Source organism: Hypanus sabinus, chromosome 13 (assembly GCF_030144855.1).
Source record: "Hypanus sabinus isolate sHypSab1 chromosome 13, sHypSab1.hap1, whole genome shotgun sequence".
NCBI classification, from domain to species: Eukaryota; Metazoa; Chordata; class Chondrichthyes; order Myliobatiformes; family Dasyatidae; genus Hypanus; species Hypanus sabinus.
The window spans coordinates 52,572,885-52,592,949 of NC_082718.1; the positions used below are offsets into that span (position 1 = coordinate 52,572,885).

The 20,065-nt window shown below is 40.8% G+C and overlaps 1 protein-coding gene across 12 annotated transcripts in view; it reads left to right on the top strand.

Moving 5' to 3' along the window:
* LOC132403864 (phosphatidylinositol 4-phosphate 3-kinase C2 domain-containing subunit beta-like) overlaps nt 1-20,065 on the top strand; it is a 255,698-nt gene that overhangs the window by 158,103 nt on the left and 77,530 nt on the right. For 11 of the 12 annotated variants that reach the window (XR_009515373.1, XR_009515375.1, XR_009515374.1 and 8 more), the window contains 4 exons: nt 4,134-4,314; nt 5,642-5,749; nt 10,181-10,273; nt 17,265-17,394. Coding sequence is in view for 7 of the 12 variants with exons in the window: in XM_059987618.1 (XP_059843601.1) it covers nt 4,134-4,314; nt 5,642-5,749; nt 10,181-10,273; nt 17,265-17,394 (512 nt within the window). In the remaining 5 variants the exon portion in view is untranslated. The remainder of the gene's footprint in view (nt 1-4,133; nt 4,315-5,641; nt 5,750-10,180; nt 10,274-17,264; nt 17,395-20,065) is intronic. The other variant, XM_059987620.1, reaches the window with a different exon arrangement.

Here is a 20,065-nt window from a genome sequence, read left to right on the forward strand (position 1 = left end):
TGCATTCCCCTCAAATCTTCCCAAGCTCTACCACTCACCCGCACATTACAGCAAATTACAGTGGACAATTTACCAACAGCAACACGGGCACTTTGGTATGTTGGAAGAAACCATAGCACCTCAAAGAAATGCCACACAGTCACTGGGAGAGACTGGCAAACTCCACACAAATAGCATCCAAGGTCAAGATTGAACCCAGACTGCTGGAGATGTGAGGCAGCAATTCTACCAGCTGTAACCTCGAAACCTGTTGTTCCTAAAATGAGAAGATCAAGCTTTAAACAAAATAAACATGGGCTAGAAAACACGCTGCGATAAATAAATTTCAATAGTCCTGATGTGCTTATATTCTGGCAGCAGTTTGGAGAACAAGTGATGATTCCTCTTCAGGGGGTTAGGTTGTCCCTAATGTTCGAGACTATACCTGTATTCCATTGGGGGTCAGAAACATTCTAGAGTCTACTGCCAACACATCGGACCAGAAGCTCTTCTACAGGATCTAATGGTGATTTCATCGGCAGACCTCAGTCACACTGAGCCAAGCAGCAATACAAATTGTAATTCCTGCTCAGCTTTATGCCGGTCATATCTGCTTTATATAATAAAACCACTTATATGTGAACACTGACCTGGATTAAAGAGACCAGTGCAAGTGAAGGGTTTGAGGTTTTGTTTCCTTATTTTTAAATAATACCAGTATTTTAAATAGGCTTTATGTGTTTAAGATCTCTTTTTTTATATTTTCAATATGATGATTTTGTAAATTAAATCTCTTTCAACTGCTTTTAACTGGCATTGGTTATAAGAGAAGCAACTGAAAAGATCTTTGACAGCACGTATTATCAAAAGGCCAGCAGCGCAAGACCTTGGGTCTAATTTTTGACCACACTGTCACTTGTGGACTGGGCTTCACAGGAGGGTCATAACACCAAGACCTCAAGTTTAATTAGACTCAGAGACCTGCAGTAGGCTAAGGGGATTACAAGAAGCAGAGAGAAATGCAAGGTTCAGACTGGGTCAGTTATGGTTTGGCCCTTTATTGCAACTGTTTTTACATTGCCTGGTTGAATTGACACATTCACTTCAAGTAGGTTTGCAGCTCAGTTAAGTTAAGCAGAAGGGTCCCAGCCCAATACTTCAACTCTTCACTCCTCTCCACAGATGCTGACTGACTTACTGAGTTAGACCATAAGACCTTAAGACATAGGAGCAAAATAGGCCATTCAGCCCATCAAGTCAGGTCTACCATTCTATCATGGCTGATCCCAGATCACACCCAACCATATGCACCTGCCCTTTCATGATATCCTTTGATGCCCTGACCAATATGGAAAGAATCAACTTCTGCCTTAAATATACCCACGGACTTGGCCTCCACCACAGTCTGTGGCAGAACAACCCACAGATTTATTACTCTGAGTTATTACACACACCCAATCTAGGATAGCCTTTCCCCATGTAGACTCAAGCACAAGCTGCTCTAAAAAGTCTCATAGGCATTCAACGGATTCCTTCTCTTTTGATCCTAAACCAACCTACAACCTAATTTTCCCAAACCCTTGTGTATCGAAGTCCCCCTTTACAATTGTGGCAAAACCCTTATTACATGCCTTTTCCAGCTCCCTTTGCAGACTCAACCCCACAGCTAGGCTTCCATTTGAAGGCCTATATACGATTTCCATAATGGTTTTCTCAACCTTGCAGCTTCTTAACTCCACCCAATAAGATTCTACATTCTCCGACCTTAAGCCACCCCTTTCTAAAGATGTAATTCCATCTCTTACCAACAGAGCCACACCACCGCCTCTGTCTTCCTGGCTCTCTTTTCAATATAAAGTATTTCACTTGATGTTAAGCTCCCAACTATGGCCTTATTTCAGCCACGACTCAGTGATGCACACAACATCATACCGACGAGTCTCTAATTACACCACAAGTTCGTCCACCTTGTTCCTCCAGAATTTTGTGTCTGTTATTTGAGAAATGGCACTGATATGATTTAATTATCTGTCACCAACTATCAATGATGCTGTAAATCCATTGTGGGTTTCCAGATTAATCAGTCCATGGCAACACCATTCTAACCCACCAGTGACCGACCACCTCCGCCCTTCACCCCAACCCCACCAAAAAATTATGGCTGTATAAGTAACAGATTCATTTATTCAATATTTACTATCTAAAAATTTGAAATGCAATATAAAATATTTGAAATACAGCATAAAATTTACTGTCTTGGAAATTTATGAGGGGAGAAATATTTCTTTTTCAACTCGCACTAATTTTCACATGCATTGATGGCTCGGCTCAGCATTCCAAAAGATTATGATGTTGACCATTCTCTAGGAGTGCAACCACCCTCCCCCCACCCCGTAGTTACAGGGTCACTTTTATCTAAAAGTTCACATGAAGCATCCTCAAAGTTTTCAGTGACGTCATTCACCAAAAAATCATCCCAGCTACTTCTTTTGCATGTTCCCATGACCAAGAAGAAGGAAAAGAGACACCTCTTGGTTGTCAATTTTATTTTTGCTATGATAAGACCTGAAATGCCGTAAAATATCCCAAGTTAGTTGTGCAGTTTATATTCATTGTGATCAACCACTGCCAAGTAGCAATAGATTTTAAATGATGGCAGATTGTCCTGTCTTCTGACAGTCTGAGGCCAATCTGACTGAATTGTTGTTGTGGTGTGGGTGCAGAGGGGCAGCACTGGTGCTCCATTGGTTCTACTTCTTGCGATGCTGAGCTCATCTAGTTCTTTAGCTTCATCTCCAACTTCCACCCTGTCCTCAAATTTAATGGTTCCGTCTCTGACACCTCTCTTCCCTTTACAGATATCTCTGTCTCTGTATCTGGAGATAAACTATCCACTGACAGCTTTTACAAACCTACTGACTCTTGCAGTTATCTCAACTATATCTCTTCCCACTCTGTCACTTGTAAAAATGCTATTCCATTCTCTCAGTCCCTCTGTCTCCACTGCATCTGTTCTCAAGTTGACGATTCAGTCCTAGAACATCTGAGATGTCTCCTTTTTTTCAAAGAACAGAGTTTTTGTTCCACCACCATCAATGCTGCCCTCACACAAATCTCTATTTCCCCTCCTCCTCCTCTTTCTTCCATGGTCCACTGCCCTCTCCTATTCTTCATTCTTTAGCCCTTTACCTCTTTCACCTATCCCCTCCTACCTTCTTACTTCCTCCCTCCTCCACCTACATTCCCATCCCCTCACCAGGTCTCAACTATCACCTGCATTCTCCTTCCCCCCCTGTTTCTCAGGTGAGATGACCAAGACACATAATTTTAAAATTAATATTTGACTTTGGAGCAATTCAGAAAGTGTTTATCTAGGCAAAGAGTTTAAGAAAATTCTTTTCCAAAATTTTAAGACACTCTTTCAATTAGAGCTTTGCAGAGGAAGACAGGTTAAGTCTTCTGTGAAGTAAAGACTAGGTCTGATTATGAAGCTGACTGAAAGCAGAATAAGGTGTGTTGGATGATCCTTCAGTGTTTTTCAACCCACAACACTGCCAACTGCTTGCTTCTGTCTTTCATTCGATTCTCTGAATAAATGTAAATAGTTGGCACAATGCAAGCTTCCCTTTGCATTTGCATTTGAGCTCAGGGTTTTCATTTTGGAACTGGTGACCTTTGTGAGGCTGACACAAAATGTCACGCTACAAGTTGAAGCCAGGAATGCTTTTTGTAGCGCAAGCATTATCAGCTAATCATGTGCTCTCTTATTAATAAAATATTGAGACACTTAGACAGACACTTGTATAGGCAAGATGCAGGAGGATACGGTTTTAATGTGGCAAAATGTAGATGGGCAGAAAAGCCAGAATTGTTGTGGTGGGCCAGAAGGCCAGTTTCTGAGCTACACAGCTCACGACTCCATGGACCATGGAACTGAAGAGTTAGAGAGTTTTTCATGGATAATTATCTATGTCAACAGCATTTTAATGCCAATTATTAAACTTGCCAGCAAAAGATTGTTATCTTGATTCTTATGCTTTAGAAGGAAACATTTGAATGCTCCATAGTTCCTGACATTTGATGTAAGTCTCTGCTGATGAAGGGGCTCAGGTGGAGTTCTGTGTTAAGGTCGTTGTGTTTCTTTCTCACCCTAGGTTACTGAAGGATGGCTTGGCAGACTCTCAGTTTAAGGGCAGATACGGCCAGCTGTTGGCAGCACTGCTCAGTTGCTCAGGACGGGCCGTGCAAAAAGAGTTTGAAAAAGAAACCAAGCTCATTGAAAAGCTGGCAGAGGTAGCTAAGAAAATCTGGGCAGCTGACCAGTCAAAGCGTTCGGTGAGTACAATCCAAGATGTGAAATGGCACCTTTGGTAAATACTGACCCAATATAAAGACCATTTATTCAGGCAATATAGGGGAGAGCAGTGAAACAACTTTTGTTTTCAGTTGACTGATTACCTTAATTCTTTACCTCCATTTATTTCAGCTGTTTACTCTTTCCATTTTGATTCTTTTGCCACATACTTACAGATAGTTTAGTACACTGAGGATAGTTTACAATTTACAATTAACCTACCATCATACCTTTGGGATGTGGGAGGAAACCCGAGCACCCATCGAACGCACGAGGTCACAAAGAGAACTGCAAACTCCACGCAGATGACACCAAAGGTCAGACTGATCTGGGTCTCTGAAACAGTGAGACAACAGTTCTACTAACTGCTCCACCACCATGACACCGAAAGTCACCCGTTTAGAAAATAGTGAGAGTGGAAGGAAAAATTTACACCATATTTTGCTGGTGATGCCAGATAAACCAAAAAATGATGGTGTGGCATGCATTTGGTGACAGGGGGAGAGTCATACAATGAAGCCATCAAATGAGAATACATTTGCAACAAAACAGCTGACCTTTATGAATTATTTATTCATAAACCAGGAAAAGGGAAAATCCTTTGATATTTTCTGAAAACAGTTTTGATTACTGCAAGCGTATATGGTAGATATTACAAATGTCACAGATAATTGGATGAATAAATGTTTTCTTTTAGTTTATTATTGCTCAGGTGAACATAGAACATTACTGCATGGTACAGGCCCTTTGGTCCACAATGTTGTGCTGACCATTTAACCTATTCTAAGATCAATCTATTCCTTCCCTCCTACACAGCCCTCCTTATTTCTATCATCCATGTGTTTCTTAACTGCCCCTACTGTATCTGCTTCTACCACCACCTCTGTCAGGGCATTCCATGCACCCAACACTCTTTGTGTAAAGAACTTAGCTCTGACATCCTTCCTGTACTTTCCTTCAATCACCTTAAAATTATATCCCTTCATATTAGCCATTTTCACCCTAGGGAAAAAAATCTTTGGCTATCCTCTCAATCTGAGCCTCTTACCATCATGTAGACCTCTATCAAGTCACCTCACACCCTCCTTTGCACAAAAGAGAAAAGCTCATTCAACCTACCTTCATAAGACTCATCTCTAATTCGGGCAACATCCTGGTAAATCTTTTGTTTTGTAAACTGAACCATCCTTCTGGTAAACTAACTGTTGCTTATCTTGCCAAGATTCATTCTTTAATGTTGTGGTTAATTTTCTTTTAGCATTGAGTAAAAGGATGTCAATGTGTTTAACTGTCCTTTTCATCTTGCAGACTGTTTTAGCAAAAGAGTTGGAAGAAATAGAGAAATTCTTCTACGAGGAACAAGCTTGTCGCCTGCCAGTAAATCCTGCTTTTGCAGTGAAAGGCATTGATGTTAGTGTAAGTTTACATAGAAAGAAACCACTGCTGTTTCATCAAGATAACGCTGCTTGGTGCATCTGCACAGTTTAGTTTTCCCATATCTTCCTTATGTTAAGTATCGTATATACAACATGTTACTTAATAAAGGTAGAAATCACAGAAAATTTACAATATTCAGTCTATCGTGACCCATTATTATCCCACATTCCAGCACTCGATCAGTAGCCCTGCAATTCATCTAACTATTTTGTACGTGTGATCAGAGTTCTGACTCCACCACCTTCTCTGGCAACGAGTTCCAGTACCTCTCTGGGTGCATACAGGCTCTCCATATCTCTTCTCCAGACATTCTCCTATCAATGCCCCACTCACGTTTGACCCCTCTGAGAAGGGAAATCGGCCTTTGTTGTTTCATCAGGTATATGCGCCCCGCCCCCCCCCCCCCCCCAATAATTGACACTCCTCAATTGTGTTTCCCAATCTAGTCTCCTTTGTTTCAAAGAAAACATTTCAGGTTTTTCCAAATCTTTCATCATAACCACAGATTTCCAATCCTGGAAACTCCCTTATAAATCTAGAAGGGTATAAGGTTAGTGGGCAGATTTTAGTTTGGATAGTATTTGGTTGCTTTTGCAAACGAAGATGTGTTTGAAGGAACAGCCTTTTTTTTGAGGGGAACAAGTTACTAGTGGGGTCGGTATTGATTAAGGGATTTTGCCCTTCACCTTCTTTGTATGTGACCTGGATGTAAGTACAAGACGTGTTCACAGAAGGCACAAAGATTTGGTCAGGTGTTGAAGCCTTAGAAGAGTAAAAATTTGCTCATCCTGGCAAGATGATCTCAGACAAATACCACTTAATATGGATAGATATTTGGCTGTCCATTTGTGCAGAATTAATTCCGTGCTAGATGAGGGACAATAATGTTGCACAGATTTAGGCCATTTGTGCCTGGTGATTTATTTTGTTCAGACTCACTCTAGTGTACACAAGGTGCCAGTTTCTTACTCTTGAAAGTACTGAGCTGCCTTTACTTGGCTAAATAAAACCCGCAGCCCTTAATATGTGCGGTAGTGCAGAATAAAAGAGAGGAGTACTTTATCATTTTTTACCATTTGCCACCTGTGAATCAGAAAAGACTGTGGGATGTAAAGGAAATGGGATTTGAGAAAACAGGTTCAATATGGGCGTGCAATCATCTTTAATTGTACACTATGTTCATCAACTAAAGTAACAAACAGCATGTTTACTGCAGCCAGGGGATTGAAATTATGATCATTAGACAGAAGCATGAATTTCATGTGTATCCAAGTTAATTGCAAATTGGAATTTCAGCTCTAGCAAACCAAATCTCCAGTGCGTTAGGAAGCACACCAGTGCCTCTAGTTCCTCAGAAAGCTAAGGAAATTCAGTATGGTCCCATTGACCCACACCAATTTTTACAGATGCACCATTGAACTTGGTATGACAACTGCCTTGCTGAATTCCACAAAACATGAAAACAGCTTTTTCCATCATGAAAACCAGCCTCTCCTCCATAGACTTTGTCCACAACTTGGGAAAGCAGTCAGAATAATCAAAGACCCCTCCCACTCCAGACATTCTCTCTTCACCCCCTCCACCCCACCTCCATGGGACAGAAAATACAGAATCTTGAAAACATAGCACCAGGTTCAAGGGCAGCTTCTACCCCACTGATATAAGGGTGTATGCCCTGTTGTACGTTAAAGGCAAACTATTGAAATTTCAGTCTGCCTTCCACCGTATTTGTCTACCTGCACTGCACTTTCTCTGCAACTGCAACACAATATTCTGTATTCTACTATTCCTCTTCCCTTCTACTCAAAGTATTTAGACTTTGAAATAATCTGTATGGAAAGGTTTTCACTGAATTTTAGTATATGTAACTTGATAACAAGGTGATTTCATAGAGGTGTACAAGACAATAAGAGGTCTAAATCAATTGGATAGCCAGAGACTTTCTCAAGGCAGCAATGGCCAATACGAAGGGGCATAATTTTAAGTTGATTGAACAGATATCAGAGATAATATTTTTACACAGAGAATGGTAGATTCACGGAACGCACTGCCTGGTGGTAGGGCAGATATATTAGGGAATTTAAAGAACACTTGAAAAGGCATATGGATGATAGAAAAATGGAGGGCTATGTAGGAGGGGAAAGGGTTAGATTGATCTTAGAGTCAGCACAACTTTGTGGCCAAATGGGCTCTACTGTGCTTTACTTTTCTATCTCCTATGTTACGAGAATCAACCAATGCCAGTACCAATAATGCAGCTCTCCCTCAGCACTGACCTGATAGATTAACTTGGTTTAGATACTGAAGTCGTACATTAGGGGTTGAACTCATGACTGCTTATTTAAAGAGGAATAAATATCTGAGTTAAGCTGACACATAACCTGAAAAACGAGGAGAGCAAGGTGTTCATTCATAACCCCATTCAATCATTATTATGGGAGTGGCACATCAATAAAAAGTAGATTTTTGACTTTGTCAGTACTTGAGAGTAACAAATTCATTTCTGGCAAACATAGTTCTTATTGTTTTGCTGTTAATAAAAGGAATAAACATCAGGATTTGGCGTGCTGAGAGCAAGTCTACAAAAATATTTTACTTCAGGGTGACTAATGAGGACTAGATGTGAGTACAGATGGAGGAGGGGAAGGTATCTCAGAGCAGGAAAGGAGATGGAAGCCGGCCAAGGGAAACAATAAAATAGGTGAGTTCAGAGCTAACAATGACATGTCTGAGGGTCTTGTCAACAGAATGAGATGCTACAATGGCAGAATGGGGAGCAGGTGGAAGTTTGAGTAACTGCGTTGGGAACTCAGCCAAACACGCAGAAAAGCGTTGTCCAGCTCAGCATTCCATCTGCTATCCAACTAAACCATGTGAAATCTGTCTTTTTTTTAAATACTTTATTATTATTACAAATTAATTGCATATTCCTAATATTGTTGAGAAGTCAGATGTAGTTATTTCTTGCTTGCCTATTGCCTGAAAGGGGACACCTCAAACAAGGATGACTGCATTGACTCACCACCACGGATTTTGAATTCGAGTCGCACTCCAACCTTCTGACTCTGGCAAGTGGATTACAAACTGAGCCAAGCAGAAAATGAACAGATTTATCTTACTTACTGATCTAGTCATTTTTGCAATTTGTCTAAAGTCTGCTGGGTCAAAACTTGCCAGTTTCCCAGTCTGCAATAAGAGCGATGACATCACTCTCTGAAACTCAATCCATTAATATTCATTGCAACAGAAATGTTGTTTATTGAAAGAGTTAAGTGCTCATATTCACTTTATAGAGCTAAACGCTGATTTTTGAACATGCATTGAAAGCCACTACAGGGTGAGCTGAATACAATCATCCACATTCTCTGATGTCTGAAGGATGTCACAAGGGAAATAAATTATAACAATGTAATAGCCTTAAGGGTTGTGCTTAAAACAAAATTACCTCAGTTCCACAGCCTTAGCTCTTGATGCTGAATTGCAAGCAGATGCTAAAATTAATTTGTTAGTGAGTGAAATGAGATGCCTTTCTGAGATTAACTTGATACGGTGAAGGGAAAAGCAGGACCTAGGCTCCTATGCACCTGGAGGAATTCTTCCTACAAAACCATTATGTGACCAGTGAAAAATACTTATTTCTTGAATATGATTAACTTTTCTCTTCATGCATCATGTAGAATTGCTGACACAAGACATTTTCTTTTACCTCTCAGAGAAATAATTTGCATTTGCTTTGATTGGTATTATTTTAATAGAAAAATCTAGGCTTTGTTTCTTTATTTTTCTTCATCTTTACAGGAATGTGCATTTATGTGGCACCTCTTACAGCTGCAGGATTTAGCAAGGTCACATTGCAATTGATAAGATCTATTTTTTGAGTAATTTATTACATATTAATTATTGTCAGATTCTCTGTAATTTTCTGGGCAAACAGTGACTGCTAGTTTGTGAAAGGACTGTTCCACAGGGAACAGGACAACTAATAAGATAATCTGTTTGAGGGGGAGTTCATTAAGGGATTCATCAAGATTTGGAGAGGATGCAAACTCCCTGATCAACACTGAATATGCCATGGAATCTTTTACTGTCAGAGTCGGGCATTAAATTAACATCTTACTTGAAAGAAAATATTCTCTATACTGCAGCCCTCTCATCAATGTAAAAAATGTCTGTCTAGGTCTTGCATTAGGGCAAGGAGTGGGGATTAAACCTACAAAATATTAAGTCTAATTTGAGAGGTCTAAATACTGATTTAATTACTGTAATTCAGCCCAAATATTTATGTTGGCTACTTGGTAAATCAGTCCAAAAGTCACTCCATTTTACACTCCCAAATGATACCACAAAAGTTTATCTGCAGCAGACTTTATATAAAATGCTTATTTTTTATGTGTTTCTGTTTTCAAACAGGCTTGTTCCTATTTCACATCAAATGCTGTTCCTTTGAAAGTATCTTTCATCAATGCCAACACTTTGGGGAAAAATATCAATGTGATATTTAAGGTAGGACATGATTGATATTTGTTGAGTTTTAGTTATGACATTTGAAAAATATACTTTATCAATAATTGAGTGATAATTACTTGTGAATTATAGCAATGTCTTTCTGTCAACTGTTTACTGCTGGTACATTGAGCAAAGTTTTTTTTCATATATTGGTCAAACATCAAAATATTTTCAAATAAGATAAAGGTTTCAGATTGGATTTTTTAGAATGAGTAATCATGACACTGTTCAATACAAACATCAAGCAGCTGAATTTGCAGCATCTGATCCACTTGCTGTAAAACAGTTGGCATTACAAGTACACTGTTATCTCTGGAGAGATCGCTTTGTATTATATTTTCACAAAAAAACAAGGACAATGCAATTCGGAGGAAAAATAAGCAATGTGTCACAATGGAGAGAAGGGTTGTGCAAAAGTAAAGCAAGGGATGGGATATTACAAAACAAGTGAAAAGAAGAGGCTGACAGATTAAAAATAATGCTATGGAAGAGCAAGCCATGAGGAAAGAAAAAGAGAAGAGTCGAACATCTGGAGTGAAAAGGGAAGGGTGAGAAAGTGGAACAAAATTAGAGGGTAGGTTGGAGAAAGTTAAAGTCGCAGTGCGTGGAAGGTGAAGAACGAGCGAAGGATAAAGTAGTGAGGAAGCATCTATGAATAGGTGGAAAAAGTTTAGAGTTAAGTGAGAGAAGGGTGAGAAAATGCCAAATGCTACACAGACTGCAACAGAGGAAAGAGAAATAAGTGAAGAAATAAAGCACCAAAACAGAATTTGAAGAGATGTTTGAAATGGCTGATTGGAAATGCAATGACTTTCATTTTATAGGCTGTTGCACACAGTACGTGCTCTGAATTTAAATGAACAGAATTAATTTGTACACTCACCTTTAGTCAGAATTAGACCAGCAGCAGTCCAGTCTATGCTGTTCTACGGGTGAGTTGGAAACCCCTTAATTAGAAGTCTGGTGTTAAATTTGGAATTAACAAGTGGTTGTGCACTCTGTTTTAAGTTCAAGTTCAGGTTCAAATTATTGTCCTTGACAATATACAACCAAACAAAACAACACGGTGCACCCACAAAACATATATCACACATAACACATAAACCAAACTATTGCAATATATAGGTCAATAATATATAAAATGCATGCACAGGTAAACAGTAAATAACCTGTTGTCCTGGTAGCAGGGTAGACTTACAGATTTTGGTACGCTTTCTGATCTGCAGTGTTTATTGATCATAGAAACAGGGCTAGAAACTTCACTGTTGGTCGCAGCCAGAGAAGCTGCTGCAACTGAGTGTGCCACCATCTTCCCCCTGATGCATTAGGAAATATGGCCACAGGCTCAAATTTACAAGCGCGTGGAGTAAATTAATCTGCTTTTCTCTTTGAAATGCCAACTTCCAAATTGATCTTTGTGTTTAATGTACTCAAGGGTTGGCGTGTACATTTCTACTCCTCTTTGCTCTTCTGGTGAGGACAGTTTACAGAAGTGACAGGATTAGCTCCTATCAGTTCAGAAGGTTTAATTCTTGTTAATCAATTGGGGACTGAAGATCCCGGTAGGTTCAAGTTCTCCAAGCTAGTCTTCCAGTTCCAGTGTCCTGTGTAGGGAATCCAGATTCAATATGTTTTGAAGAGACAACATAAAACAGTTTTGTCTTGCAGAGAAGGATGTATGAATTTCTTCCATGCAAGTTATTGTGAAGCTACAATAAGTTTTATCCATTTAGGGAAGTGAGTTCATTATGGAAGCCAACATTCTGATATCTATGACAATGTTCAATTCAGTGATTGACAGACACAGCCAAAGCCTGCTAGCAAGAAACTGAACTACTTGAATAACTTACTTCACTTGAAATAAAAATTCAACAGCACATACACCAAAAGTAAGCACAACTCTGGAAAAAATATATCCTGGGATTTCTTAGCAGTAGCAAGCCTAGAGTCCCAGACAATACAAGGGAAATTACAATGATGCCACATGAAAAATTGGTTTCTGCCAGAAAAATCCAGCCTATTACTTTTATATAAAAGAAAACAAATCTCCTGCGTTGCTGACAACTGCATAAAATGTGATTAGGTATCTGTGGGAACATTACATAGAACATTACAGCACAGAAACAGGCCCTTCTTGGTGGTGCCGAACCATTTTTCTGTCTAGTCCCACTGACCTGCACCTGGACCATATCCCTCCATACACCTCTCATCCATGTACCTGTTCAAGTTTTTCTTAAATGTTAAAAGTGAGCCCGCATTTACCACTTCATTTGGCAGTTCATTCCCCCCCCCACCCAATGTTCCCTTTTAACTTTTTGCCCTTCATCCTTAACCCATGTCCTCTGGTTTTTTCCCCCCTAGTGGAAAAAACCTGCTTACATTCACTCTATCTATACCCATCATAATTTTATATAACTCTATCAAATCTCCACTCATTCTTCTACACTCCAGGGAATCAAGTCCTAACCTATTCAACCTTTCTCTGTAACTCAGTTTCTCAAGTCCTGGCAACATCCTTGTAAACCTCTGCACTCTTTCAACCTTATTAATATCCTTCCTGTAATTCGGTGACCAAAACTGCACACAATACTCCAAATTCGGCCTCACCAATCCCTTATACAACCTCACCATAACATTTCCAACTCTTATACTCAATACTTTGATTTATAAAGGCCAATGTACCAAAAGCTCTCTTTGCTACCCTATCAACCTGTGACACTACTTTTAGGGAATTTTGTATCTGTATTCCCAGATCTCTCTGTTATACTGTACTCCTCAGTGCCCTACCATTTACCTTGAATGTTCTACCTTGGTTTGTCCTTCCAAATTGCAATACCTCACACTTGTCTGTATTAAACTCCATCTGCCATTTTTTAGCCCATTTTTTCAGCTGGTCCGGATCTCTCTGCAAACTTTGAAAACCTTCCTCACTGTCCACTACACCTACAATCTTTGTATCATCAGCAAATTTGCTGATCAAATTTATCACTTCATCATCCAGATCATTGACATAGATGACAAATAGCAATGGACCCAGCACCGATCTCTGTGGCACACCACTAGTCTCAGGCCTCCGCTCAGAGAAGCAATCCTCCACTACCACTCTCTGACTTCTCCCATTGAGCCAATGTCTAATCCAATTTACTACCTCACCATGTATACCTAGCGACTGAAACTTCCTAACTAATCTCCCATGCGGGACCTTGTCAAAGGCCTTACTGAAGTCCATGTGGACAACATCCACTGCATTCCTTTCATCCACTTTCCTTGTAACCGCCTGAAAAAAGTCTAAAAGATTTGTTAAACATGACCTTCCATGCACAAAGCCGTGTTGACTCTCCTTAATAAGTCCCTGTCTATCTAAATACTTGTAGATCCTATTTCTTAGTACTCCTTCCAATAATTTACCTACTACCGACGTCAAAGTTACCAGCCTATAATTTCCCGGATTACTTTTAGAGCCTTTTTTAAACAACGGAACAACATGAGCTATCCTCCAATCCTCTGGCAGCTCATCCGTAGATACCAACATTTTAAATATATCTGCCAGGGCCCCTGCAATTTCAATACTAGTGTCCTTCAAGGTCCAAGGGAATACCCTGTCAGGTCTTGGGGATTTATCTACTCTGATTTGCCTCCAGACAGCAAGCACCTCCTCCTCTTCAATCTGTATAGGTTCCATGACCTCACTACTTGTTTGCCTTATTTCCATTGACTCCATGCCAGTTTCCTTAGTAAATACAGACGCAAAAACCCATTTAAGATCTCCTCCATTTCTTTTGGTTCCATACATAGCTGACCACTCTGATCTTCAAGAGGACCATTTTATCCCTTACTGTCCTTTTGCTCCTGATATACCTATAGAAGATCTTTGGATCTTTGCCAAAGCTACCTCATGTCTTCTTTTAGCCCTTTCTTTCTTAAGTATTTTTTTTGCACTTTTTATACTTCTCAAATACCTTATTTGCTCCCTGTTTCCTATACATGTCATACATCTCTCTCTTCTTCTTTATCAGAGTTCCAATATCCCTAGAGAACCAAGGTTCCTTATTCTTATTCACTTTGCCTTTAACCCTGACAGGAACATACAAACTCTGCACTCTCAACATTTCTCCTTTGAAGGCCTCCCACTTACCAACAACATCCTTGCCAATCCATGTCCCAACCTGTCCCAATCCACGCTTTTTAGATCCTTTTTCATTTCTTCAAATTTGGCCTTTTTCCAGTTTAGAACCTCAACCTGAGGACCAGATCTATCTTTATCCATGATCAAGTTGAAACTAATGGTGTTATGATCACTGGAACCAAAGTGTTCCCCTACACCCACTTCCATCACCTGTCCTAAATCATTTTCTAATAGATCTAATATTGCATCCCCTCTAGTCAGTACCTCTATATATTGCTTTAGAAAACTTACCTGAACACATTTCACAAACTCTAACCCGTCTAGTCCTTTAACAGTATGGGAGTCCCAATCAATACGTGGAAAATTAAAGTCCCCTACTATCACAACTTTCTGTCTCCTGCAGTTGTCTGTTATCTCTCTGCAGATTTGCTCCTCCAATTCTCACTGACTATTGGGTAGTCTTTAATAGAACCCCATTAATGTGGTCATACCTTTCCTGTTTCTCAGCTCCACCCATATGGTCTCGGTAGACAAGCCCTCCAATCTGTCCTGCCTGGGGACTGCTGTAACATTTTCCCTGACTAGCAATGCCACCCCGCCCCCCCCCCCCACCCTTCATCCCTCTGCCTCTATCATGTCTGAAACATCAGAACCCTGGAACATTAAACTGCCAGTCCTGCCCCTCCTGTAGCCAAGTTTCACTAATGGCTACAATGTCATAATTCCACATGTCAATCCACGCCCGCAGCTCATCAGCCTTCCCCACAATACTCCTCGCATTGGAATAGACACACCTTAGAAGGTTATTACCAACACACACAACCCTTCTATTTGTGACTTTGCATGAACCTTTAACATTATTTTTTTTCACCCCCACTCCACTATCTACTCTAGTACTCTGGTTCCCATCCCCCTGTAAATCTAGTTTAAACCCCTCCCCCCCCCCCCCCCCCCACCACTAGCACTAACAAACCTCCCTGGAAGGATATTGGTCCGTCTGTCTTGTACAGGTCCTATCTGTCCCAGTGATCCTGAAATCTGAAACCCTGCCCCCTACACCAGTTCATCAGCCTCGTGTTCATCCTCCAGAGCATCCTGTTCTTACCCTCACTAGCACGTGGCACAGGCAGCAATCCTGAGATTACCATCCTCAAGGTCCTGCTTTTTAACTTCCTACCAAGCTCTCTATACTCACTCTTCAGGACCTCCTCACTCTTTCTTCCTACGTCATTGGTACCGATGTGTACCATGACATCTGGCTGCTCACCCTCCCACTTCAGAATGCTGTGCACGTGATCAGAGGCATCCCTGACCCTGGCACCCAGGAGGCAACAAACCATCTGGGAGTCTCTGTCACGACCACAGAACCTCCTGTCTGTACCTCTAACTATCGAGTCCCCTATCACTACAGCTCTCCTCTTCTTCCACCTTCCCTTCTGCACTGCAGAACCAGACTCAGTGCCAGAGATCCGGCTGCCGCAGCTTGTCCCAGATAAGTCACCCCCCAACAGTATCCAAATCGGTATACTTGTTGTTGAGGGGAATGGCCACAGGGGAGCCCTGCTCTGCCTGCCCTTTCCCCTACCCTTGCCTGACGGTAACCCAATTACCTGTGCGCTGCTCCTTTGGCGTAACTACCTCCCTGAAACTACTATCTATAAACTCCTCATTCTCCTGAATGATCCGGAGTTCATCCAGCTCCTGCCCCAGTTCCCTAACGCAGTTTTTTAGGAGCTGCAGCTCGATGCACGTCTTGCAGGTGTCGTTGTCAGGGACAATGGTCCCTGATGAATGATGATGAATGATCAATGAAAACATAATGCACATTTCAATTTCAGTTAATTCTCCTTTTGTATATTTCAAATATATTTTTATGCAACTTAAGTGAAAATTGCCCACGTTAACTTATCACCATGTTAACCAGGATGCTGCCTGGGTTAGAGAATGTGTCTTAGACTTAGAGGAAAGGCTGAGCAAGCTAAAGTTTTTCTCTTTGGAGCAGCAGAAAACAAAAGGTTACTTGCCATAAGATTATGAGAGGCATAGATAAAGTGGAAAGCTGGCACCCTTTCCTTTCCAGGGTGGCAATGCTCACTACAAGGGGCATCTCTTTAAGGTGAGTGGAGGAAAGTTTAGAGGAGATGTCAGAGGTAGGGTCTTTACATAGAAAGCGCTGGTACCAGGAACCCACAGCCAAGGGTGGTGGAGGAGGCTGATACATTTCAGAGATTCTTAGATAGGCTTATGGATGTAGGAAAAATGAAGAGTTATGGACTGTGTAGGAGGGAAGGGTTAGGTTGATCATGGAGTAGGCCTATATACGTCAGCACAGCATTGTGGGCTGAAGGGCCTATACTCTGCTATATTGTTCAGTGTTCTGTGTTATTAGGTCCTCCTACCAGAGGTGACACTGCAACACCTCCAGACAACACAGCCAGACAGCACAACAGAGTAACTTTCCATATGCAAATCCAATGGATTTGCGATTTAGAAAAGAAAATATGTCGAGTACTGTTAAAATTCTTCTGTTTGCACATATTTCCTGTATATTATGCATTTCCACTGACTGTTGTCCAATGTCATGTCTTTAATAGTATCTCATTTGCTATAAAGTAGCATATCCTTCAACAGCAGGTCAACGTTCATGTAAGATTAAACATTATAAATCCAGTGTGCATTTCTTGCAAACATCATACCTGCCTCCTATAACACTTTCCTTTGTTATTTTCCACCTGTGTGGCCATTAATGTAGACTTCAACCAACCCTCCTGGGAATGATCCAGCAGTGGGGAAGGGGGAGGGGCGTTAATTTTCTAATGGGATTTTTTAAACTAATTCTCTTGGATCTTTGCCTCTACCCAGACAGGAGATGACCTCCGACAGGACATGCTGGTTCTGCAGATAGTGAAATTAATGGACCGAATCTGGTGCCAGGAGGGGTTGAACATGAGCATGATCATCTATAGATGCATATCAACAGGAAGGGGGAGAGGTCAGTGGTACAGTACCTCCTATTAATTTACTGTATATGTCGTGTACAACCTCCAAGTTACAAGGACAAAGAGGTTATATCGTATTCATTAAACTATATGCTTCATGAAAATAGACCATACCACCAATCTAGCCTGGTTCTCAAAATAATCCTTAATTCATCCCATATAATTCCACTCACATGCTATCAACCACATTCTAATTTTGTACTAGGGGTAAAGTAACCTACCAACTTGTGATTCATTAGGATATGGGAGGAAATGGGAACATCTCAGGGAAGCCCACACGGTCACTGGGAGAACATCCAAACTCCATACAGAGAGAAAGCAGAACTGAACCCAACATCACTCTCTTGCCTACCATATGTTTTTTTAAAGATCAATAGTCACTCCTGTGAAGTTTTTGACAGTATTTGGTGCTAGGAACTGAGAATATGTACCAACTTTTAACAACAGCATACCTGAGGAAACTAATGTGGACAAAATTAGTCCTTGATCATTTGTGTTCAATGTTTGTAAATCTGAGGGTAGAGCCAAACATCAGGCAGAGATACAACAGCAAGCACATATTAAGGATTAGTGACTGAGAAGAACTCACAAATGATAGTATTCCAAAACATAGAAAGACATTTCTCTAAAGGTGTTGGTGGTCGAAAATAACAGAGAACAAGTGAATATATAGAAAACAGGCCACTATTTATTGGCATTGCTATCATAAAACATAGAACACTACAGCACAGTACAGGTCCTTCAGCACACAAAGTTGTACCGACCTTTTAACCCTTCTCTCCTACATAATCCGCCATTTTTCTGTCATACATGTGCCTCCTTCAGAGTTTCTTAAATACCCCTAACACATCTGCCTCTACCACAACCATTGTCAGGGCTTCCTAGGCACTCATCACTCTCTATGTAAAAAAACTTACCTCTGTCATCCCCTCTGTACTTTCCTCCAATTCCCCTAAAAAATTATGTTCCCTGGTATTGGCGACTTCTTCCCTGGGGAAAAGGTGTTCAGCTATCCACTTGATCCATGCCTCTTATCATCTTGTGCACCTCTCTTAAGTCAACTCTCATCCTCCTTTACTCCAAAGAGGAGAACACCAGCTTGATCAAACTATCCTTATAAGACATGCTCTCCAATCATTGCAGCATCCTGATAAATCTCCTCTTCACTAGCTCTAAAACTTCCATATCCTTCCTATAATGAGGCAACCAGAAATGAACATGATATTCCAAGTGTGGTGTAACCAGAGTTGTACAGAACTGAAACTTCACAGTTCTTGAACTCAATCCTCAGACTAATGGAGGCCAGCACAGCATATGCCTTCTTAACAGCCCTATCAACTTGTGTGGCAACCTTGAAGGATCTATAGACATGGACCCCAAGACCCCTCCATTCCTCCACACAGCCAAGAATCCTACCATTAGTCCTGTATTCTGCTTTCAAATTTGATGTTCCAAAGTGAATCAATAATCAAATATAAATGAGCACATGAAATAAGTAATGATGGAAATATATTACTTTATTGTCTAACATTTCTATTTGCTTGTTTATTTGTTGAGATACAGTGTGAAGCAGGCCCTTCCGGCCCTTCAAGCTGTGCCACCCAGCAGCCCCCAATTTAACCATAGCCTAATCGTAGAACAATTTACAATGAGCAATCGGACTTCAGATACAACACCAAGGCATGTCATCTGCAGAAATTCTCTGATGACTCAGCAATAGATCAGTGTATAAGTGGAGGACGGGTGGATGAATACAGGGCCCTGGTGGAGGACTTTGTCAAATAGTGCAAGGTGAATCATCTCTAGCTCAACATCAGTAAGACAGAGGAGATGATGATGGACTTTAGGAAGACTAAGCCTGCACTGCTCCCTGTTACTATTGATGATGAGGACATGGATGTGGTGAGGACCTACAAGTACCTGGGGGTGCACCTGGATGACAGACTTGAGTGGAGCACCAACACAGAAGCTGTGTACAATAAGGGCCAGAGTCGCCTTTACTTCCTGAGGAGGCTGAGTTACTTTGGAGTGTGTAGGCCTCTCCTTCACATGTTCTACTAGGCTGTTGTCACCTGTACAATATTCTATGCAGTGGTGTGCTGGGGCAATGGCATAAACACGGGTGATGCCAACAGGCTCATTCAACTGATTAGAAAAACTGTTATAGGAGTCAAACTGGACACACAAGAGGCTATGATAGAACAAAGGATCTTATGGAAAATCCTAGTGATTATGGATAATGTTTCTCACCCTCTGCATGCCACCTTGGCTGAACTGAGAAGCACTTTTAGAAATAGACTAGGACAACGGTGCTGCTCCAAAGAGAGCTATATGAAGTCTATAATGAGTCAACCTATAGATGGGGAAGTGATGACCCTGTCCTGTTAGACTGTTTGAGATAACTTATTTTTTATTCTTTCTTACTTCTTATATTTGTATATTTGCATATCTGTGCACTTGTAATGCTACTGCGACACTGTAATTTCCTTTGGGATCAATGAAGCATCTATCTATCCAACTGGTACATCTTTGGACTGTGGAAGGGAACCAGAGCACCTGGAGGAAATCCACGTGGTCACAGGGAGAACGTACAAACTCCTTCTAGACAGCAGTGGGAATTTTGTGATAGTATCCTAGAGGACATTAAAGTTAGAAGAATATCTT